The sequence below is a fragment of the Orycteropus afer genome, unplaced genomic scaffold, assembly GCF_000298275.1.
Source record: "Orycteropus afer afer isolate SDZICR_OR568_19922 unplaced genomic scaffold, OryAfe1.0 scaffold00097, whole genome shotgun sequence".
NCBI lineage: Eukaryota > Metazoa > Chordata > Mammalia > Tubulidentata > Orycteropodidae > Orycteropus > Orycteropus afer.
The window spans coordinates 5897907-5923001 of record NW_006921684.1 but is presented as its reverse complement, the minus strand read 5'-3'; the positions used below and the strand labels follow the sequence as shown (position 1 = coordinate 5923001).

General features: G+C 37.3%; 1 protein-coding gene across 1 annotated transcript in view; it reads right to left on the bottom strand.

Annotated features, from left to right (window-relative positions):
* The window catches only part of SRGAP1 (SLIT-ROBO Rho GTPase activating protein 1), a 460449-nt gene that overhangs the window by 38489 nt on the left and 396865 nt on the right, over positions 1-25095 (bottom strand). The window contains 5 exon segments of the mRNA XM_007942730.1: positions 6577-6711; positions 12850-12927; positions 13081-13141; positions 16940-17042; positions 22456-22483. Coding sequence (XP_007940921.1) covers positions 6577-6711; positions 12850-12927; positions 13081-13141; positions 16940-17042; positions 22456-22483 — 405 coding nt within the window.

Sequence of the window (25095 nt, the reverse complement as noted above, 5' to 3'; positions counted from 1 at the left end):
AGACTAACACAACTACCACAGTGGTTCAATGGTAGAATTCATACTTTCCATTCAGCAGATTCAATTTCGATTTCTGGCCAATGCACTTCATTTACAACCACCATCTATCAACAGTCATTGATAGTGGAGTCATTATCATAGCATGTTGCTATGATACTGAACAGGTTTCAGCAGTGCTTCCAGACTGTGGTAATTAAGGTTTTGGGCAATCCTACTTCCGTAGTGATAACTGCCTCGGAAACCCAAGGAGGGGTCGCTATGAGTCGGGGCCAACTCGATGGCACATAACAACAACAACAACAACAACAACATCAATTTGGTTGGGCCTGGTTTTCAGTGGCTGGGCAGCTGGATGTAGTTATTTCCCATGATGATACTGGTAATCAACTCCATGGTGGAATCTACTGTGAGCAGCTAGTAGCTGCCTTAGGGATGTGGTCTGCTTGCAGTATATAAGCAGAAGCTTTGAGGAAGGTCTCTAGCTTCTTGGTACATTTGGATCCTGCATTTGGCTGAGTCATCAGTGGTCTGCCATGATGTCTGCCAATCTTGAGACTGCTCAACTAGTGGCTTGCCATGCTGCTTGATAATCTTGGGACTGTGCCATTTTACTTGTCAACCTGGGGTTTGTCAGCCACAGTAGTCAGCAGCTGCCTGAGTTAAGAGAAGCCTCCAGTTTCAGTGGGCTGGGAGCAAAAGGCAGAGCTGAAGGCCAAGGTCAAGGGGCCTTCACCCAGCCCCTAGGGCTGGCACTTTGAACTTGGACTTCTAGCCTCCTAAACAGTAAGAGAATAAATCCCTATTTGTTAAAGCCATCCATTTGCAGTATTTCTGTTAGAGTGGCACTGGATAACCAAAACAGAGACTAAGACAGACTAAGAAGGAAGGCCTGTTTACCTACATCCAAATATCAGCCAATGGAGAAAACCCCATGGATCACAATGGACGGACCCTCTGATCAAAGGGATAGGGCAGGAATGGGTAGTGTTTTGTTCTGTTGTGTGTGTGTGGGGTCACCATGAATCAGGGGCTGACTAAATGGCAGCTAACAACAACAAAACATCAACAGTCCCAGGAAGAAACCTAAGGCAATAGTGGTGAGGATGGGGAAAGAAGGATAAAGAAATTTCTCTGAGGTCAAATTAATAGAACTTAGTGATTTAGGTGTGGAGGAGGGACAGGAGTGGATTTGAGGATATGAAGGTTTCTCCATTAACAGTATGGTGGAAGGACTTTCAGCAAGATGGCAGAATAGGTAGACAATCTACACAGACCCTCTACAATAAGGAAATGAGAAACCAATGGAAACAGATTATCTTGGAACCCTGAGCTTAGAAAGGAAGGATAAAGAAGCGGATAAAATGTAGAAGAAACTGTAAGAAAACAGTTAATAAGGAGACAAACAGAGCTGTAGACTGTCAGCTGGCCTGATGGCATGGCCACTTTGAATATGTGCAAGGTGCATTCTAATCCAGGAAGCAACCTGATAATTGGCTCTGCTTGCTGAGGACTACCTGGGCAACCATACTGGTGGCTGATGACCAGAAAGCAACCGTACCCATAGGACCCAACCACAAATGTACTTCCTGCAGCCTCACCCACTGGGTGAGGGCCATCACCAGCATCTGTACCAATGATCAACGTCAGACAGCAGCCAATACCAGCCCAACTTGCCCTCAATTATTCTACACAAACAGCTAACAGATATGTGCAACATTCTTATCCTCCATCACAGTCACTAAGAGACAGGTGGTAAGTACTTAAGTGCTGCCAAACTAGCAAACAGAATAACACACAACTCCTACTTGCTCAGATAAATCAAAACAAAATAAAATAAAAAACCAAAACAAAAACCTAGGAAAATCACACCAACAAACAGTCATCAATTAAATATAAATACAAAGACATCACAATGTGTCAGAGATACTGACAATTCCATTTCCTAAAAAGAAATATAAGCTAGTTCAAAGGAGCCAGAAAACCCTCCTGAAGAAGTGGCACTGGAACTACCTGATAAGGAATTCAAATGCATTATATTTAGGTACCTTCAATGGAATGAGAGACAGATCAAGGAAACACTCACAAAATCAAGGAAATACAGACAGAACTCTAGAACAATTTAGGAAAATACAAGACAAAATAAATGAAAAATCAGAAACCATACAAAATCATGAATAGAAACTCAGAAGATTAATACTAAGATTTCAAAATTGGTAACATATTGAAAGGGCAAAGGAGTAGAAATGAATCAATGGAAGACAAAATAAGTGACACTGAAGACAAATCTCTCAATATTACTTTGTTAGAGGAACAAAGAGAAAAAAGATTGAAAAAAAGAAGAAAGCCTAAGATTTATGTGTGAAAGCATCAATGGGAATAACTTAAGTGTGATTGGAATTCCAGAACAAGAAGAGACAAAACCAGTGAGAATTGTCAAAGAGTTACTGGGAGACAATTTCCCTACTATGATGAAAGATGAGAAGATATGCATTCAAGAAGTTCAATGAACCCCAAATAGGATAGACCCCAGAAGAAAATCACCAAGACATATCATAATCAAACTTACCAAAACCAGACAAATAAAGAATCCTGAAACCAGCATGGGAAAAATGAAAAATTACCCACAAAGTTCAACTAATAAGACTAAGCTCTGATTTCTTGGCAGAAAGCAGGCAGGAGAGAAGGCAATAGGATGACATATATAAAACTTTGAAAGAAAAAACTATCAATCAAGAATTTTATACCCAGCAAAATTCTTATCAAATATGGTGGCAAAATTAGGACATTTCCAAATAAATAGAAATTAAGGGAGTTTGTAAAAATTGGACCAACCTTACAAGAGATGTTAAAGGGAATCCTTCAGACAGAGAACCAACAACAGCAGTCAACAACTGATGATTAACACACATGACAATATAACCCAGAAAACAACCCAGATTTGGAAGTGTCTCAAGTAAAATAAACTTACAAGACTATAAATAGGGAACCAGAGATACCAATTGCTAAATGAGGACAACTACACACCAAAAAGAGGGAATAAACAGTATAGGTACAGAACTTCCAAATGGAGAGGAAGTCAAGATGATAACAGAGTTTTAAACTTAAGAGAATAATAAAAGATAGGGTAACTTGAAAGAAAATAACACACCTTATTATAAAAATTAAAAAGGCACAAATATTTAGCAAACACTAAAACAATAGCAACAAAGGAGATAGCAACATGATTCATAAAGAAAATGAGCTCAGTGCAGAAAATTATACTGAACAAAGAAATTAGCAACATGACAAAAAAAATAACAAAATGACAGCAATAAATTCATACTTGTCAATAATTACACTATATATAAATGGATTAAATGTACTAATCAAGATACAGAGTCTTGCACAATTGATCAGAAAACATGACCCATCAATATGCTGTGTACAAGAGAGATACCTTAGACATAAAAACAAAACAAAACAAAACAAAACAAAAAAAAACAGAATAAAAATCAAAGGTTGGAAAAAAAATATACCAAGCAAATGACAGTCAAAAAAGGTGAGTGGCAATATTAACTTCTGGTAAAACAGACTTTAAGACAAAAATGACCACAAGAGACAAGGAAGGACATTATATAATGATTAAAGGATTAATTGAACAAGAGGACATAAACATAATAAATACCTACACATCCAATGAAGAGCCCAGATATACATAAATCAGACTTTACCTGAATTTAAAAGAGCAATAGATGAATCCACAGTAATAGTAGGAGACTTTGATAAATCACTTTCAATGAATGATAGAACAACTGAAAAGAAACTCAACAAAGACACAAAAGAACTAAATCATACAACCAATCAAACTTGACCTTACAGACATATACAGAGCATTTCACCTAATAGCACAACATACGTTCTTTTCCAGTGCATATGGCACATTCTTCAGAACAGACCATGCATTAAGCCACAAAGTAAGCCTCCATAAATTAAAAAACATCAAAATACTGCAAAGAATCTTGTCAGATAACAATGCTATAACATTAGAAATCAACAAAGGGAAAATCAAGGAAAAAAAGCAAACACCAGGGAATTGAATAACACCTTCCTTAAAAAACTACTGGGTAATAGAATAAATAAGAAACTAAAAAATTCCTTGAAGCAAATGAGAATGAAAATACAACATACCCAAATCTTTAGGACACAGCAAAAGCAGTGACCAGAGGGCAATTTATAGCAATATATGCACACATCAAGAAATAAGAAAGAGACAAAATCAACACCTTAACCCAGACTATCCAAAAATTAGAAAAGAGCAGCAATAAAGAGCTTACAGTCACCAAAAGAAAAGAAACAATAAAGATTTGTACAGAAATAAATGAAACAGAACACAGAAAAACAATAGAAAGAATCAGTAAGACTAGAACTTGTTTTTTTTTAAAAAAGATTAATAAAATCAACAAACCACTGGCAAATTTAACAAAAGAAAAGAAGGAGAAGATGCAAATAACATGGATAAGAAATAAAATGGGCAACAGAATCAACTGAAATAAAAAGGATAATATCAGGATACTTTTGACAAACTGTACTCCAACAAATTTGAAAACCTAGAAGAAAATGGACAGATTTCTAGAAACACTAAACTAACACAGACTGAGGTGGAAAATTTGAACAGACCCAGAACAAAAGAAGAAATTGAACAGGTCATTAAAAATAAATAAATAAATAACTACCAACAGAAGAAAGTCCTGGCCCAGATGACTTCACTGGAGAATTCTGCCAGTCAGAGAAACCTAAGGCAATAGTGGTAAGGATATGGAAAGAAGGATCAAACTGTTTCAGAACACAGAAAAAGAGAGAATCTTCCCAATTTCATTTTATGAAGCAAGCATAACCCTGATACCAAAATTAGGTAAAGACACCAGTAGAAAGGAAAGCTACAGACCAATATCCCTCATGACTACAGACAAATACTTCACATAAGTAAAATAAATGAAAATAACTACATGATCATATCAATTGATGCAGAAAAGGTATTTGAAAACATCCAATGGAAGTTTATAGAAACCTCCAACAACTCCATGTCAAAAAGACAAACCATCTAATTAAAAAATGAGCAGAAGACATGAACACTTCACCAAAGAAGATATTTAGATGGCCAAAAAACGCATGAAGAAATGCTTGTGATCATCAGGCAGTTAAACTCAATTAAACTCACTGCCATCGAGTGAGACCTGACTCATAGTGACCCGTTCTTGGGTTTCTGAGGCGGTATCACTACGGAAGTAAATTACCTAGCCTTCCAAGGTGTGGCTGGTGGGTTTGAACTGCCAGCCTTCTGGTTAGCAGTTAAATGCCTTAGGCACTATGCCACCAGAGCCCCCAAAACCAACCAAACTCACTGCCGTCGAGTAGGATCTGACTGATAGCGACTCTTCCTTGGGTTTCTGAGATGGTATCACTATGGAAGTAGATTGCCCAATCTTCCTTCTGAGGAGTAGTTGGTGGGTTTGAACTGCCAGCCTTCTGGTTAGCAGTCAAAGGCCTTAGGCACTGTGCCACCAGAGAGATGCAAATCAAAACAATGAGATATAATCTCACCCCAGCAGTAATAACAAAGTACAACAAGAGAGAAAACAACAAATGGTGGTGAGGGTGTGAAGAGATTGTAACTCTTATACACTGTTGGTGGGACTGTAAAATGGTACAACCACTGTAGAAAACAGAAAAGTTGAAAACAGGAATACTACTGGATCCAGCAATCCCACTACTAGGTATATATCCTAAAGAAGTGAGAGCTGGGACAGAAATATATATATGGACACTCATGTTCATAGCAGTACTATTCATAAGAGATGGAAACAACCTAAGTGCCTGTCAATGGAGGAATGGATAACCAAACTGTGGTACATACACACAATGGAATACTATGCAACACTAAATAGTAATGAAGAATCCATGAAATTCCTCATAATGTAGATGAATTTGGAGGACATTATGCTGAGCGAAATAAGTTAATCATAAGACAAAAGCCCCTACTGAAGCAAACTGCCATCTTTATGCTGCTGATGATTACTGGTCGTGTAATATATCATATACAGTCCCAGACTATCTCTGCCTATTAGCTTAGGATTCCAATGCCTGATATTCCTGTACCATAATAATAACCATTCCTCTCATTTTACCTTATTTCATTAAGTAACAATCAAAGATGGATAAATTACTCTACTCCTAAAATTGGTTGAGAAAACTAAGAACCAAAAGTAACAAAAAAAAAAAAAAAAAATTACATTCCCATGCTTATAACTTCCTCCTGCTCCTTAGCTGGTTGAAACCTGCCTTTCTGCTACCAATTAAGAAGGTCTTCTTGGTGCCTACTGGGCCTGGGGATGTTCGGGAGCAAATCCCACTCAGCTAAGGGTGAGGCTACAGCTGCAAGGATGACTCATGCTGGATCCAGAAATGAAACAAATGGTCTCAGAAATTTGGTGGTAACAGGGGGAGGGGCATATGGGGCTACTGCCTTTTCCAGGAAGTTGGTTAGTGAAGCAATTCTGGTAGGAAAAAAGAAAGAAAGAAAAAAACCACTCCACTTACTGATACAAGAAATCAGATCATTAAATCTTTCCTTAGGAAAGAGGGGGTTTTCCAGCCCACGGAAATAGAGCTTCAGAACGCCGGCAACCGAATTAATATCGTGGTTACTCTGGTCATCAGCCAAAGGGTTTTCACCTAAAAAAAAAAAAAAAAAAAAAAAATTAGTTATGTGCACAGAGCTTCTTTTCTTTCCCTGAACAAAAATATGTTTCTATGCACACACACATTTCTATATATACATGCATCTTTTAATCACTATTTATGAAAGATTATATGGTACTAAAATTAAAATAATTGGTTTAGATATCCTACCCCATGATTAACCTAAAAATAGTTGGCTAAAATAAAGCTTCTTTTATATTATGATACCAAATAATCCCTTACAAGTTACCCAAATCTTAAAATAAAATATTGTGGGATTTAAAATTTTTACCCAGCTTTTTTTTTTTTTTTCTAAAAAAGCTAAAATCTGTAATCTTAGTTCAACATGAATTCAAATACTACATTCTCAGTGTTTCTGAGAATATATCCCAGTGGGTAAAAAACACAATATAGGTCTGTCTGTCTGTGCCATATGGGTCAGCAAAATTTATCAGAAGCATTACAGAGTTTGCCTAATTGTAAACACCTGTAATTAAAATAAATAAATAGCTGTTTCTCAAAGTAGCACTGTGGGTACTGATAGCACATTTGAACGCTGTCTTGAGCAGCTGGCAATTTTGAAATCAGACAGAGGAATTTGAAAACATACTCTTAATGGTATCAAGGAATTTTTATTAAATATTAAAGAATATATATCCCACATATATATATTTTTTTAAATAGCAGAAACCAAATAGTAAGCAGTAAAATATTAGGTGCAAAGCTGGCTACCCACATCCTTAAGGATTAAATTGAGACAAAATCTTTAAGAAGTTCAATATAATATGCAGCTTAAACTCAACCATTTTTTATTCACAGGTTCATGCTTCTCTCCTAAACTGCACAACACTAGTACATTTTAATTTTAACTTAATTATTGCTTCTTGGGGTAGTACTTTATTTTCAGGGACTTCCTGTTCCCGCTTCCCTGTTTGCAGGGGAATCCCTACACATGAATTTGCCAAAATATTATTTTACACTTTGTGAGAAAGCCTCACCCTAACAGGTCACAAACAAATAACAAATACCAGGGGTATTTCCAAAGAAAATAATGGAGCACTTTGCCTGTGGTGGCTGGCATGGAAACCTGGGGCTTTACCACATTTCAACTCATGATCCTGAATGTGGTCCAGTGTAAGAGACTTGGCACACTTAGCTGCATACAGTTGGGCGATATCTGCCATCACAGCAGTCCAAGAATTTGGAACGAGAGAAAACAACCTGGTCCTAAGTTTACTACCTCTTTGATCAATGCTCCAACTTTGAGGGCTCTATGCCATGTATGGATCAGGGGAAATAGGATGGAAAGAGAGGGCGACCCTGTCCTCTGTGAATGCTCTCCCACCTGCCTTCTCAGCTTGACCCTCAAGGAGAAGAAGGAAGGTACAGATATGTCCAGAAGTAGACACAATACAAATCATTATAACTGCAGAGCATGAATAACTATTAACCACTATTAAATAGCTAGGCATTTTCATGGATTATATCTAATCCTCATAACAATCGAGCAATATTACAGATGAGGAAACAAAGGCAATAGTAAGGGTTGAGTAACTTGACTTAAATTGTACAATTAGTAAATGGAAGAGTCTGATTGAATTCTAGGTTTGTCTGTCTGTAAAGCCTATGGTTTCACTACTCATTATGTGTTAATTAGCAATTTAGTAGAACCATGAACAAGAGTGAAGCTCCAACCAGGGTTACAGGGAAGAAGTTGGAGGATGGCACTGAGAGGAAACAGCTCCTAACAAACGTAGCAGATGGGAGGTTGGCATGAGCTGCCTTTCACATACCTGGTGTTTGTTGTTGTTGTTGCTAGGTGCCACCGAGTTGGCCCTGACTCATAGCAAAGCTATGTCCTTGCTATAACTGAGCCCATCATTGCAGCCACTTGTGGCAGTCCATCTCATTGAGGGTCTTCCCCTTTTTCATTGACTCTTCACTTTACTAAGCATGATATCCTTCTCCAGGGAATGGTCCCTCTGACAACATGACCAAAGTAGGTGAGACCAAAGAAGTCTGGCCATTTTTGCCTCCAAGGAGCATTCTGGCTGCACTTCTTCCAGGATAGATTTGTTCATTCTTCTGGGAGCTCATGGTACTTTCAGCATTCTTCTCCAATACCACAACTTAAAATCATCAACTCTTCTTCAGTCTTCCTTAGTCACTGTCCAGCTTTCACATGCATATGAACCGACTGAAAATACTACGGCTTGGGCTAGGTTCACCTTAGTCTTCAAAGAGACATCTTCGCTCTTCAGCACTCTGAAGAAGTCTTTTGCAGCAGATTTGCCCAGGGCAATATGAAGTCTGACTTCATATAGGAAGCTTGACTGATGCTTCCAGTGGTGTTGATTGTGGATCCAAGTAATTTGAAATCTTTGACAACTCCAATCTTTTCTCCATTTACTGTGATGTACCTTATTGGTCCAGCTGTGATTTTCATTTTCATTTTCTATGAGGTGGAATCTCAAAGAATATACTGCAGACTATATACTCTTTAATCTTCATCAGTAGGTGCTTCAAGTCATCTTCACTTTCAGCAAGCAAGGCTGTATCATCTGCATATTACAGGTTGTTAATGAGTCTTCCTCCAATTCTGATGCCATGTTCCTCTTCAAATAGTCTAGTTTTTTCGATTATTTGGTCAGCATACAGATTGAATAAATATGGTGAAGGATACAACCCTGACACACACCCTTCCTGATTATAAACCATACACTACCTCCCTTGTTCTAGTAGAATGACAGCCTCCGGGTGTATGCACAGGTTCCTCGTGAGCACAATTAAGTGTTTGAAATTCCCATTTTTTCTATTTTATCCATAATTTGTTGTGATCCACATAGTCAAATGCTTTTGCATAGTCAATAAAACATAAGTAAACATCTTGCTTTCATCCACGATCCATCTGAGATCAGCAATAATATCCATCGTTCTACATCCTCTTCTGAACCCAGCTTGTGTTTCTGGAAGTCTCTATCCATATACTGCTGCAAATGTTTGGAATTATTTCCAGCAAAATTTTACTTACATGTGATATTAATAATATTGTTTGATAATTTCCACATTCTGTTGGATCATGTTCTTTGGAATGGGTACAAAAAGGGTTCTCTTCCAGTCAGTTGGTCAGGTAGCTTTCTTTCTTCCAAATTTCTTGGCATAGATATGTACCTCCAGTGCAGCATATGTTTGTTGAAATATCTCAATGGGTATCCCATCAATTCCTGAAGCCTTGCTTTTCACCAATTACTTCAGTGCAGCTTTGACACCTTCCTTCAGTACCATTGGTTCTTGATCATATGCCACCTTCTGAAATAGAAGAACCTCAACAAACTCTTTTTGGTACAATGACTGTGTATTCCTTACATTTTCTTTTGATGCTTCCTGCATGGTTCAATATTTTGCCCACAGAAACTTTCAATATTGCAACTCAAGGCTTGAATTTTTTCTTCAGCTCTTTCAGCTGAGAAATGCCAAGCATACTCTTACCTTTTGCTTTTCTAACTCCATGTCTTTGCACATCATAATAAGTAACTTTGTCTTTTCGAGCTGCTCTTTGAAATCTTCTGTTCAGCTTTTTTATCTTGTCATTTCTTCCATTTGCTTTTGACTGCTAACCAGAAGGCTGGTGGTTCAAACCCACCAGCCACTCCTCGGAAGGAAGATGGGGCAATCTACTTCCATAGTGATATTGCCTCGGAAACCCAAGGAGGGGTTGCTATGAGTCAGTCCGACTCGAAGGCACATAACAACAACAACAACAACAACAACAACAACAACAACAACAACTCTCTATTCAAGAGCAAGCTTCCATGTCTTTTCTGACATCCGTTTTGGTCTTTTCTCCCTTTCCAGTCTGTTTAATGACCTTTTCCTTTCTTCATGTATGATGTTCTTGATGTCATCCCACAATTTATCAAGTTTTTGGTCACTGGTGTTCAATGTGTCAAATCTATTCTTTAGGTGGTCTCTAAATTCAGGTGGGAAGTAATCAAGGTCATATTTTGGCTCTCATGGACTTGTTTTAATTGTCTTCAGTTTGAACTTGAACTTGCATATGAACAATTGATGGTCTGTTCCACAGTCAGCTCCTGGACTTGTTTTGGCTGAAGATAACTGAGCTTCTCTATCACATCTTTCCACAGTTGTAGTCCATTTGATTCCTTTGTATTCCATATGGTGAAGTCTATGTGTATAGCCACCATCTATGTGGCTGAAAAAAAGGTATTTGCAATGAATAAGTCATTGGTCATGCAAAATTCTATTATGTGATCTCTGGTGTCATTTCTATCATCAAGGCTATATTTTCCAAGTACTGATGATTCCTCTTTCTTTCCAACTTTTATGTTCCAATCACCAGTAATAATCAGTGCATTTTGATTGCATGTTTGGTCAATTTCAGACTGCAGAAGTTGGTAAAAATCTTCAATTTCTTCATCTTTGGCTTTAGTGGTTGGTGCGTAAATTTGAAAAATAGTAGTATTAACTGGTCTTCCTTGTACGGGTATGGATATTATCCCATCATTGACAGCACTGTACTTCAGGATAGATCTCAAAACATTCTTTGTAACAATGATAGCCATGCCTTTCCTCTTCAATTTGTCATTCTTGGTATAGTAGATCATATAGCTGTCTGATTCAAAATGGCCAAAACCAGTCCATATCAGCTCAGTAAACCTTAGGATATTGAACTTTATGTGTTCATTTCATGTCTGACAACTTCTAGTTTTCTTACATTCATACTGCATACATTCCACGTTCTGATTATTAATGGATGTTTGCAGCTGTTTCTTCCCATTTTGAGTCATGCCCCATCAGCCAATGGAGGTCCTGAAAGCTTTACTCCATCCACGTCATTAAGGTCAACTCTACTTTGAGGAGGCAGCTCTTTCCCAGTTGTATTTTAAGTGCTTTCTGACCTGAGGGACTCATCTTCCGGCACTATATTTGACAGTATTTTAGGGCTATTCATAAAGTTTTGTAGTAATATATCAGACAATGTTTCATTGCTATTCATAAGGTTTTCACTTGCAAATTCTATGAGAAGTAGATGGCCTCTTCCTTCTTCTGAGTCTGTCTCAGTCTGGAAGCTCTGCTGAAACCTGTCCACCATGGGTGATCCTGCTGGTATTTGAAATATTGGTAGCATACCCTCCTTACTCACAGCAAGCTACCACAGTACAATAAACTGACAGATTAGTGGTAGACCTGCTGTCTAGGCCCAGTCATATTCTTGCCACTCAGAATCCTTACAGGTAATACCTTGGATTGTCAATGCCAGTCCTATCATAGTAAAGTTTATACTCTCGTCTACCCTTGAGTGATGAAAATGGTTAATGCATTTGAATACTAACCAAAAGGAAGTATGAATCTACCCAGAGACTCCTTGGAAGAAACCCCTGGCAATCTACTTTAGAAAAATCAGCCATGTAAAAAGCTCTATGAAGCATAGTTCTGCTGATACACATGGGGTCACCATGAGTTGGAGTCAATTAGGTGGCAACTGGTTATAGTTTTGGCTTAATTTCTCAGCTATTCTAAATAAATTCTTACTGTAGTATTTGGAAATACAAAAGGAAAGTTTTGAACATACAAAGAATGAGTATATCACTTTGCTGTCACTGTTGTTGTTGTGTGCCATTGAGTTGGACCTGACTCATAGTGACCCCTCCTTGGGTTTCTGAGGTGGTACCCAAGGAGGGGTTGCTATGAGTCAGATCTGACCCGATGGTACATAACAACAACAACATCACTATGGAAGTAGATTACCCAACCTTCCTTCTGAAGAGTGGCTGGTGGGTTTGAACTGCCAGCCTTCTGGCTAGCAGTAAAGTGCCTTAGGCACTATGCTACCAGAGCTCCTATACCACTTTGTTGTTGTTGTTGTTTGCTGTTGAGTCAGCCCCGACTCATAGCGACCCCTCCTTGGATTTCCGAGGCAGTATCACTACGGAAGTAGGATTGCCCAACCTTCCTTCCGAGGAGTGGCTGGTGGGTTTGAACCGCCAGCCTTCTGGTGAGCAGTCAAATGCCTTAGGCACTATGCTACCAGAGCTCCTTATACCACTTTAGTCTTAAGTAAATGATGACTTTTTAAATATAGTTTGCTTATAGGTACAGACATAGACTTACCTCTCTCAAAGGAATTTTTAATATCATTGACTTCCACCTGGGAACCAGACACTCTGAAAATCCCCTGATGCTGAAGACCTAAAGAGAACAGAAGGGAAAGAGGATAAAATTTCTATCACATCTTCAAGGTTCCCTCTTCCCCAGTAATTAAATATTAAATAGAAAGACACATTTACTTAAATACTCTTAGTGATTATCTTTTAAAAAAGAATTCTGTAGTTTATGGCTTACCATAGAGATTGATGAACCGGATACAGCTTTCCACAATGAGGGGGATAACCTGCCCTGAGTCCTGGGTAAAGAGATGGAAACTAGTTAACCTCAAAGAAAAGGTAGAAATCAGGTGTGAAAGGAAAGCTTACAGTATAACAGTAATGAAAGAGTGATTTTCATCCCTGTGCTGAAAGTGATCTTTTCCAACTTCACCCCCTCTAAAATCTTCTATAAGGGCAAAAAAAAAAAAAAAAAAAAGGAACTTCCTCAACATGATGAACAGTATTTACTAAAAAAAAAAAAAAAAAAAAAATAAGGGAAAAAAAAAAAAAAAAAAGAGAAAAGGGCGGGGGGTAATTATATTTAACCAAGGCATGTATGAGTCCTGGAGTCCTGGAGCAAACCAAAGTAAATGCATTTAAAGCAATCTTGTTTCAATTAACTCTGTTATGTCTAGAGAAGTCAAAAGCAAATTTATCTCTTTTACTGACACTTAGGCTCATGTGCTCAAGTGAATAAATGGATCACTCATATTTTTTAAAGTTATTCATAGAAATAATTAATCTTTAATGGACCTGAAAAGAACTCTCTGTATTACAAGCATAACATGTTAGACTCGACTGGTTGTACTAGTCACCCAGGACAACCGCTCAGCTACCTCAAGGATCCTGAGATTACTGAGAACATGCCGTGGAAGTGACACCACTTATAAAAAGGCTTCCATGTTTATAGATGCATGATACCAGAATTGCTTAGTAGGTACTTATAACACGTCATGTATTTATTTAGTTTGCATCAGAACTTACTCCCCTTACAGGTTTTTCATGTTTTAAAAATTAAGAACAACATCGCACAAATGCATATCCCATTAGATGTTGCTTTCTTAGGAAGGAACATTTTTTGGCCTTCATTCTGCACGTCTTATAATAGAGTCACTGCACGCTACTGAACAAATGTGAATTCTAAAAATGCTTTAAAATGTGTGTAAGATGACAAATGAGATGAAGGAGCTGCTGCGGACACAATTAAATATGTATCAATGCCATGCACTCCATGTAGTTAAAGAAGGTTACTGACTATGAAGTTATTTTTCATGTTCTTTTAAAGACTCTGCTCTTTAAGGAATTAGATCTTTGGAAATAAACCTTGGGGTTAAAAATTGCTTAGCTGACCTCAAGTCCCAATTCATGAGGAATTTTATTCTGAAACACAAGAACTTGGTTGTCTTAATTTATTAGAACAATTCAGTATCTAGTAACCTTTGCAATTAAGCAGCAGGGGAAGGACTGGGAATAATGTGGTTGAGTAATTTAAACTCTTTATTCTTCCTAAAATGGATAATGCCTTTCTGAGGCATTATCTTTCTGAGGAACAGTTTTATTTTAGGTTTTAAGACAATCCAATCAGTGTATAAACCAGCTAATGGTTCAATTACTTCTGGAGTCCGTATTAAATTTATCTAATTAGTTCATTTGTGTTAGGGGTGTAAATTTCTTAAATAAATGCCTTAAGAATAACAGCCCTTTAGTGTGGACTTGTTGGCTCCGGAACAGCTCTACAATTAAAATGAAACTCACTGTATACGTGAGGAGATTTTTCTTTAAGGTTCAAGTATGCTTTGGGGGAGTAACCTTTATATGAACAGTTCATGTAACAATGTAATCTAAAAGACAACAGACATTTAAATGTAAGTGAAAAAAGGAGAATATTAGTTTATAGCTCTGCTGAACCTAGTATCAAAACAAAAAGAAAAACAAAGAATAAAAGGTTCTTAAAAGGAAAATGTTCACACTAAGAAAGTTCAAAATAAAAATGTTTTATGTTTCATGGTATTGACAACATATTTTTTGTCCTTACTTTACAGGTAACTGCTAATCTTTTAATTATTAATATTTCATTCAGATACAATGAATTTTATAGTGAAAAAAATGAGAACATGTGTGTATCTGCATGTGCGTGTGTGTGTGTTTTAATTTAATTTCATGGATGCCAGATGCTTTGGTAGAAAATATTTCACAAGATGGAAAACAATGGGCTGTCTTCCATTTACCATCCAAACAATCTCCTTGTGTCTCAGTTTCCCTATGGGAAAAAGAGGAAACATGGTTTTATTCTTGTGGTCACATAGTGATATTGCGGAGACTTCAATTAGTCAAGCACTTTTCAGAAGTGTAGAGACCTGTGCTTCCTCTATATCACTGTTATTACCAGTTTTTCATTAATGTGGCATGTTGGAATGGTGAAGAACTCACATGGGTGAATTTTCCATAGTAACTGCTTTACTTCTTTTCAGTACCTAGATTTGGTTTGCTTTAACTGTTCTTAATAATAAAAAAAAAATCTTTAAAAAATACAACATGTGCATTCCGATCATCCTAAGTGGTCATTCTCGTACTGTATTATCAAATATAATGGAATCATCCATTTGTTTCTTTGGGCTTTTCTACATTCTCTTTCTCTGCCAGGCCATCAGCTGTACATCTCACTGCTTTCATTATATTATTCCCCTTGCTCCATCTAATTTGCCCTCGCTTATAAGCCATGGGCTGGGAAACGAGGTAATCAAATCTGACAATAATTTTATATTAAGTTACAGCGAATAAGGTTCTTCTGGGTTTATGGTGTAAGGCACTGCAATTGCTATTTAGGCTGTTCAGTGGCTTTTTCACTTAATTCCTGGGTTAAGACCAATTTTGAAGGCTGTGAGAGTTTTAAATCTATCTTCCTATGCACATGTGCATCTATCTGTGTGCACATGCACACACACACACATTTTTTAACCATGAGTGCACATGTTCAATAAACATGTTTTTAAACCCAGTAAGATAACTATAACATATCATTAAGGATGGTTATTGATGATATGGGTTCCCACATAATTTAGTCTTTGTGAACACTGCACCCCATGTCATAAAATTTGTTAGCTATGGAAGAGAATGAAAACCCCTCTTTTTTTGTGTGTAATTTACACTAGAGTGCATAATCCAATAATTATGCATATGGAATTTAATATTGACTTTCCTTAACACAAGGCCTTCACTCAAATTTGATATATCAGCAAATACCTAACATAAAACCTAGGAGTTTGAGCTACCTTGCTTTTATGACAGAAGACTGCTCTCCTTAAGTCAGTGTTTGATTTCCGGAGTTCCTTTCTAAATAAAGCCTATTTACAAACCTGTTTAATTTCAAACTGCAAACATTTTTCTTTTAAAGACCTTAGAAAAATCTTATTACAGCCAAGCATGGTTATGAATAGAAAATGATACCAAGTGTGAAAGCTGCTTTGCCCTCACTTCCCTGTAGCACTATACCTGATGTCTTGTGTGCGAGTTTCTTCGTCCTCGGCTAGAGCATTATCAGAAATACAGAATGAAAAAGAAGACAGAGAGTAAACACAGCAGAGATACAAGATACAGACTACAGGGACTCACAATTTATCCAATATAATGAATTCCTCAAGTCATGGGAAATCAAAACTCTTGCTATGCTTCAGAGCCAGCCTAACAAATGCACTTTAAAAATACATTTTTTGTGCCATCTTTTTGTACCTTAAAAACAAAATATTTTATCAAGTTGCTCATTTACTTTCCATACAAATTAAGCTTTTTCCTTCTTTCTTTTTTTTTTTTTCCCCAAATAAAGAGGAGCTTTCTCTTCGCAGGATAATAGCATCCACTTTTATTCCCTCTTCTAAAGGCACTCAACCCAAATTTTCTTTCCTTTTTGACTTCAGGAAATATTATATTGATTTTCTGGGAAAGCAAAGAGCCCCAAGACAGACTTGGACATAATGACCTGCCTCCTTTTATGAGAGGCTGAGACCATTATAGTAAGAAGTGTGGAGATCAGCCACCCAGATGGCTGGTGCCAGTACCTTGACGAATGTTTCCAAATCCCCATTAAACAACTTAGCATTATACTGTGAGCGGGGTCTGGACTTCCTGTGTTTCTGGGGCTTAGGGGGAACATTTGGAGGCCTAAGGGAAGGGAATATAATTACTGAGCATGGCAGAAATCAAACAATAAATGAAAACACCCATAGGTCACATCAAAATTACAAAACTAGGGAATTCTTGGATTCCTTCCCCACCCCCACCCTCTGTTAGAAAGAGTCCCTCCCCTTTCCCATTTATTTACCTTTATTTATGTATCAAAAAACATAGATGCCATTCATTCAGCCTACTGTTTTCCTCTATGTCATAGCTGGCATTTGTTTGTTTGCTGGTTTGTTTAAAAATCATAAGCATTACCAAATGGAATTGTGAGCTAGTTAGCCAAATGCAACGAAGCCAAGACCCATGTTGTTTGGTTTACGAATCATACAGTAAGACTCCAGGCTCTTAAAAAGAAGGGCTCTGAAAGAGCTCAATATAAGACTTTTAGTTCCAACATAATTCTTCAACGTAAATAATAACATATCTGTTAGATATCCCTCAGGTATTGATGAAATTCTCTTCTTTGCAGAAGTAACTATTAATGGATTACAAGTGAAAAAATATAGTTTCAATGCTATTTCTGAGAAGGGTACAGGCTCACATGAATTATTATTTCTTTAAAACAAACTGTCCCACCGCCTAAATATTTATAGAACATTAAGATGCATGTGTTTATTCCATTCTGGACCCTCTCCGGATCCAGTCTGACTGTGCGCTTTAGTGAATTAGGCCAGTCTTTCCAACATAAGTACATTCAGTGTACCATGAACCCTATTTAGAAACCCTGCATCATCTTGTTTTATAATTGGAGAAAGGGAACCTCTTTGCTTGTCTGCATTAGAGGAATGAGGGCCAGGATTACCTGACTCAATTTCTACAATTGTGCTGAGCAGACTACATTCTCTGGACTCTCCAGTTTAAATGGCTCCTTAATTGCAAGGTTTATACGAGGATGTATATCACATTCGGAAATTAGGTAAAGCCCTTCACTGAGCTGCAAACTCTTAAGGAAGAGCTATCTGTTTGGTTGATTAAAGTTCAGAAAGGTCAGTTTACAATCAAAATCCTAAGAATGTATGTGGAAATCTGACCAGCTGCATAAGATATTACCACAAAAACCAGGGAGTAAGTGCAAGAAACCTGCTGATACAGCCTTCCATAGTCGAATTCTAAGACTCTCCCAGTAGTAGGTGGGTGCATATGACTAACTGTACAGCAAGCAGCAACTGAAGCCCCACAGGGCTTGAGACTCAGTCAAAAGGAGCCTTAGCAAGTTCCTAGAAGCAAATATGGACCCTTCTACCAGGCAGGATGTTATGTTCTACCACAGCAGTGACATTATTAAAAAAAACCCAAAAGCCTTAAAACTTTGCAAGTGGCCATCTAAGCTATATCTATTGGTCTCTACCAGTCTGGGACAAAGGAGACAGAAGGAAACCAGAGACTCAGAGAAGAAAACAGTCTATAGGACTAAGAGGCTACATGAACCACAGCTTCATCTAACCTGAGACTAGAAGAACTAGACTGTACCCTGTCACCATTACTGATCGTTCTGATTGGGGCCACAGTAGAGAGATCCTGGTAGAAAAGGAGAACAATGTGGAACAGAACTCGAATTCTTAAAAATTCCAGACTTACTGGACTGATTGAGACGAGATGACTCCCTGAGACTACTGCCCTGAGATCTTCTTTAAATCTTAAACCTGACTTATCCCTTGAGGTCACCCTTTAGCCAAATAACAGTTTGGCTCATAAAATAAAGAATACCACACATGAGTAATGAGTTCCTTTAAAAATCATCTATATGAGACTAAATGGTCAAAAATTACTCTTAAGTGAAGATGAGAAGGGTAAAGAGATAAAGAAACGAAAATACTGGAAATGGTACAACCAGAATGAGATGAATGAGAATGATGACACATTGTGAAATACATAATTAATATAAATGAATTATATGTATAGAAATTCCTAAAGGGGAACCTAATTTGCTGTGTAAACTTTAACCTTATTCACCATGAAATAGTATTAAAAAAATAAATCTAACAAACAAACAAAAAATTCCAGAAGTCCATTGTCATCAAGTTAATTCTGATGCATGGTGACCCTATATGTTGCGGAGTAGAACTGCTCTATAGGTTTTCTTGGTGATTGGAATGTGAAAGCTGGGAACAAAGAAGAAGCATTGGTAGCTGGAGATTGGAAAATATGTCCTTGGTGACAGAAATGATGCTGGAAATTACATGAAAGAATTTAGCATGACCAATGACTTATTCATTGCAAATACTTTCCTTCAACAACATAAGTGGTGACTACAAATATGGACCTCACCAGACGGAATACACAGAAACAAATAGACTATATCCATGAAAGAGGTGATGGAGAAGTTCAATATCATCAGTCAAAACAAGGCTAGGAGCTGGCTTTGAAACAGACCATCAATTGCTCATATGCAAGTTCAAGTTGAAGCTGAAGAAAATTTAGACAATTCCACGAGAGCCAAAATATGACCTTGAGTATATTCCCCTCTGAAGAACAGATCTGATGCACTGAACATTAGTGACCAAAGATCAGATGAGTTGTGCAATGACATCAAGACCATCATAGATGAAGAAAGTAAAAGGTTATTAAAAAGACAGGAAAGGAAGAAAAGACTAAACGGATGTCAGAAGAAATTCTGAAACTAACTTCCTCTTGAATGGAGAGTAGCTAAAGCAAATGGAAGACATGATGAAATAGTACAGCTGAACAGAAGATTTCAAAGGGTGCCTCTAGAAGACAAAGTAAAGTATTATAATAAAACATGCAGAGACCTGGAATTAGAAACCCAAAAAGGAAAAACATGTTTGGCATTTCTCAAGCTGAAAGGACTGAAGAAAAAATTCAAGCCTCGAATTTTAATATTGAAGGATTCTGTGGGCAAAATATTGAACAATGCTGGAAGCAACAGAAGACAGAAGGAATACACAGAGTCACTGTACCAAAAAGAACTTGTTGACATTCAATCATTTCAGGAAGTAGGACATGACCAAGAACTAATGGTACTGAAGGAAGAAGTCTAAGCTGCACTGAAAGAATTGGCAAAAAACAAGGCTCCAGGAATTGACAGAATACCCATTGAGATGTTTCAACAAATGGATGTGGTGTTGGAGGTGCTTACTCAGTTATGCCAAAAAATTTGGAAGACAGCTACCTGGCCAACTTACTGGAAGAGATTCACCTTTGTGCTCATTCCAAAGAAAGGTGATCCAACAGAATGTAGAAATTATCGAACAATATCATTAATATCACATGCAAGTAAAATTTTGCTGAAGATAATTCAAAATGTTTGTAGTAGTATATTGACAGGGAACTTCCAGAAATGCCAACTGGATTCAGAAAAGGACAAAGGATAAGGGATATCACTGCTGATGTCAGATGGATCTTAGCTGAAAACAAAGAATGCCAGAAAGATATTTCTGTAAACAGAAAGTTTACCCGTGTTTTATGCACTATGCAAAGGCATTTAACTGTGTGGATCATAACAAATTATGGGTAACTTTGTGAAGAATGGAAATTCCAGAGCACTTAATTGTGCTCATGAGGAACCTGTACATAGACCAATAACAGAACAAGGGAATACTGCATGTTTTAAAACCAGGAAAAGTGTGCATCAGGGTTGTATCTTTCACCATACTTATTCAATCTATCTTGAGTAAATAACCAGAGAAGCTGGACTACATGAAGAAGAACGTGGCATCAGGATTGGAAGAAGACTCATCAACAACCTGCCATATGCAGATGACACAACACTGCTTGCTGAAAGTAAGGAAGACTTGAAGCACTTACTGATGAAGATCAAAGATTACAATCTTCAGTATGGATTACACCTCAAGATAAAGAAAACAAAACTCTTCACAAGTGAACCAATAAGCAACATCATGATAAATGGAGAAAAGATTGATGTTGTCAGGGATTTCATTTTACTTGAATCCACAGCCAACATCCATGGAAGCAGCAGTCAAGCAATCAGACTTTGTACTGCCCTGGGCAAATCTGCCACAAAAGACCTCTTAAAAGTGTTGAAAAGCAAACATGTCACTTTGAAGACTAAGGGACATCTAACCCAAGCCATGGTATTTTCAATCGCCTCATATGCATGTGAAAGCTATACAGTGAATAAGAAAGACTGAAGAATTGATGCCTTTGAATTGTGGTGTTGGAGATCAATACTGAAAATACCATGAACTGCCAGAACGAACAACTCTATCCTGGAAGAAGCGCAGCCAGAATGCTCCTTAGAAGCAAGAATGGTCAGACTTCATCTCACCTATTTTGCTCCTGTGGTCAGAAGGGAATATTCCTTGGAGAAGAATATCATGCTTGGTTAAGAGGAGAGTCAGAGAAAAAGGGGATGACCCTCAATGAGATGGATCAACACAGTGCCTGCAATGATGGGTTCAAGCATAGCAGGGATTGTGAGGATGGTGCAGGACTGGAGAGAGTTTTGTTCTGTTCTATGCAAGGTCACTATGAGTTACAACTGACTTGAGGGTGCCTAACAACAGCAACCTTTATAGAAGCAGATCACCAGATCTTTCCCCTACAGCGCCACTGGGTAGGTTTGAATTTCCAACCTTTAGGTTAGCAGTCAATCACAAACTCCTTATGCCATCCAGAGACCTGGAGTAACAATACAGAACCTTGAAAATCAAATTGCCTGTTTCTGTCATAGGCATACTAGTGTTCTAAATGCTTCTAACCACTAAGAAAATGCAACTTCAAATGTGCAAAATCTTGCTTTGTCAATTAGAATAATTTCTGGCTGCTGCACAAATGGTGACAGAGAAATAAAAGCTGCCACAAACTTTTCCCAACTCAAAGTAGAATCTGCTTCCAAAAACATGTTTCAGTAGTTCCAAAATCCTTCCATGACTGACAAAAAAGAGAGAGAGAAGAAAAAGAGAAGGAAAAGGAGGCGGAGGAGAAGAAGGGCACTATGGTTGTAGGAGTTAAATGTTTAAAGTGAACTAAAAAGGAATAGAGAGCTAAAGCCCTTCAAGTATTTAATATAGCCCTTATTGTTATCTATCATAAGGGATTGCAGAAGCAGGAAGTAACTAACCATACTTTCCACTTGTTATCTCAATAAGTAAGCATAAAATATTGCTTGTTAATTTAATTATCAAATAAAAAATTTTGTCATACTATTTCTAGAAAGTTAAAATGCTTTGGCAAAATGAATCAAGACCTAGTCACCTTAGGTCCTTATTACTGTATCTGCTTATTAAAGAGCTTCACAATTCCATTTGGAATTTTCATGAGAACTCCAAATATTTAATGTTGCTATACACTGTCAACTCAAAACTATCTTCCATATACATTAACAAAACATGTTCATTCTTGCAGCATTTAAATGGTGGCTTCTTATCAAAGAAAAAAGAGAGATATGAGGACTTACTATAAAATATTTTCCTACCTTGTAGTCATATATTCAGCTCTATGACCTGCAGATACAAAATTACAAGTAAGTTAAGGTAGTCAGTGGGGTGAACTTCAAAATCTTCTACCTCATCTGTCCTTTATTTAAAGGTGCTGAGTTTATAGTAACTTACACATTTTATGGGTAAAGCATAAATTAGCATATACTGATAAACAAATAATTCAAAGAAAATATTTTGTAAAATCTATGGGTAAAAGGAGCTTTGGTGGTGTAGTGCCTAAGGTATTTGACTGCTAGCCCAAAGGTTGGCAGTTCAAACCCACCAGCCACTCTTCAGTAGGAAGATTGGGCAATCTACTTCCATAAAGATTTACCACCTTGGAAACCCAAAAGGGGGTCACTATAAGTTAGAATCGACTCAATGACAGTGAATTTGGTTTTGGTTTTGGATGGGTAAAATTCAATAAATTCTATAGATGGGAGAAACCTATCATCTGGCAAGTTGGGGCAGGGAACTTTTTTAGTTTTACTTTATTTTAAATAAGAAATAGCTGCTTATTCTTAGCTGTTAGTTAAAAGGTGAAACAGAAATAAAATGCATCCCAAATTCTACTGTTGGTTATTCCCTATCTTGATTGATACTTGGGGGCAAAAGTAGGTGGTCAAATAGGGTTGGAAGAACTCAATTTCCTTTATATTAAATTGGTGTTCTTTCTGTAATATGAAATTGAGGGACTGGAAAAGAGACTGTATTCTATAATCAGAAATGACATTTGCTGATATTAAAGTATAAGGACATTAAGTTATGCTACGTTCTACCAACTGTAAGCTAAAAGCCTTTCATAGAGTTCTCTGTCATTTAAAATACAAGGCACTTCTTATACATTTGGCTTCTTGACTAATTTTAAATAATAAGCCTATATTTTTGCTGTGTTCCTATAATCTGAGTTAATTTCAAAGCTGAATGTCTCTGTGGTTGGCCCTGTTCTTTATCTTACATTTAGGGTCGAGCAGTGGGAAGAGGTGTGGGAGAGTTGGACCATTCAATTGTTTGACTGCAAAATGATCATATAGTTGTGAAACAGCTTGGACATACAGCTGGCAGAGGAGGGTCATACTGCACACAGACAGGTGAGCCCAGCCTACCATATCACAATACGGTGATACACTTATGTAGAATAAAGCAATTACAATAGTGGAGGAAGCTGGCTTGTTCTGAATGAACACTCCCAGGCTAAAACAGAGTCTTGTACTGTATTATCTGCTCTTGATGAGCAAATAATAAAGTATTTGGTTAATTATCTATTTACCAAACATGGAAAAACAGCTAATTTCAGAGAATATCTTTCTCACCACAGATCCAGGCCACTATTAATATTTGTAGAATACTTGACCATGATGTGGAGTGGGTTTGGGGAAAATAATACCCAATTTTTCCCCACTCTGCTCAGTTCTACCTGTCTAACTACAAGTGCCTTCCTTTTGCTGGCCTTCTGCTACTTTGGGGCAAGAAGCCAGAAGGGAAGATGGGCACAGAACTCCAAAATAATTTATAGTTACTCACTAGAAGATTGAAAGTGACCAGAAAGGGGAAATGGCAGAGAGTGAGCCAAGTGTGGTATGCAGTGTCTTATCAGAGATCTAACAGAAGTGTCAACAGGAAACTGGCTATACAGAGTCAAAGCACAGACAAGAAGACAGGGCTTGGGAGTCACTACCATTTAGGTTATGTTGAAGTCAGGGGAATTAGCTGAGATCACCGGGGTGAGTCAATAGAATGAGCAAAAGGTTGAGAGCAGAGAAACTATTTAGACTGTATTCTATCATGTGGCATTCTTTATCACAATATAAAAGCACGACACAATATATATTAGAACAATAGAAACAGCAGCGAATTTTAACTTTTATCAGACACTGTTTTAAGCATTTAATACAGTAATTCACTTAATCTTTACAACCACCATATGAGGTAGGTACTATTGTAGTCCCCACTTTACAGAAGAGGAGATAGAGCATACAGAAGCTAAGGTCATGCTCTAGTAAATGGTGAATCTAGCACAAGAGTCCAGGTTTGATTTAATTCCAGACCTGAGCTCCCAAGTTCCATACTATACTACCTTTAAGAATGAAAGTCTTTTTATTCCCCCCTAACAAATACTTTGGAGATCCTAGAAAGTTCGGATTATGGCTTATATTTCTATCTCTACATTTGACTAATGCCAAACAAAAACACCACAGAAGATTTTAATAAATATCTATAAAATTAAACTAAATAACAAAGATTATTTAATCACTATCAAAAGATTCCAACTGCTGCTAATAATTTCTTAGAAATGAAATACTTTGTAACTTTGAAATTTTGCTGTTTTGTTCAAATATCTTATCCAAATATCCCCTAGACTTAGGGAAAAAATCATATACAAAATGGCTTAAAATTATATTGCTCCATCCATCTATGTATCCATCTGGTTAACAGTGAGAGATCAAAAATTTAAAACCTATAAAAGACACATTTTGAATAATGAACCAGGAACAACCTTTGCAAGAACTATTACTCACAGCATAACCATACCACCACATCCATTGTTTTTTCACTTAATAGTCCTGAGTATGTCTCTACTGATGAATGAGGCTTTATTTTTTAATCAGTATCATTATTAACAGATCAATAACAAA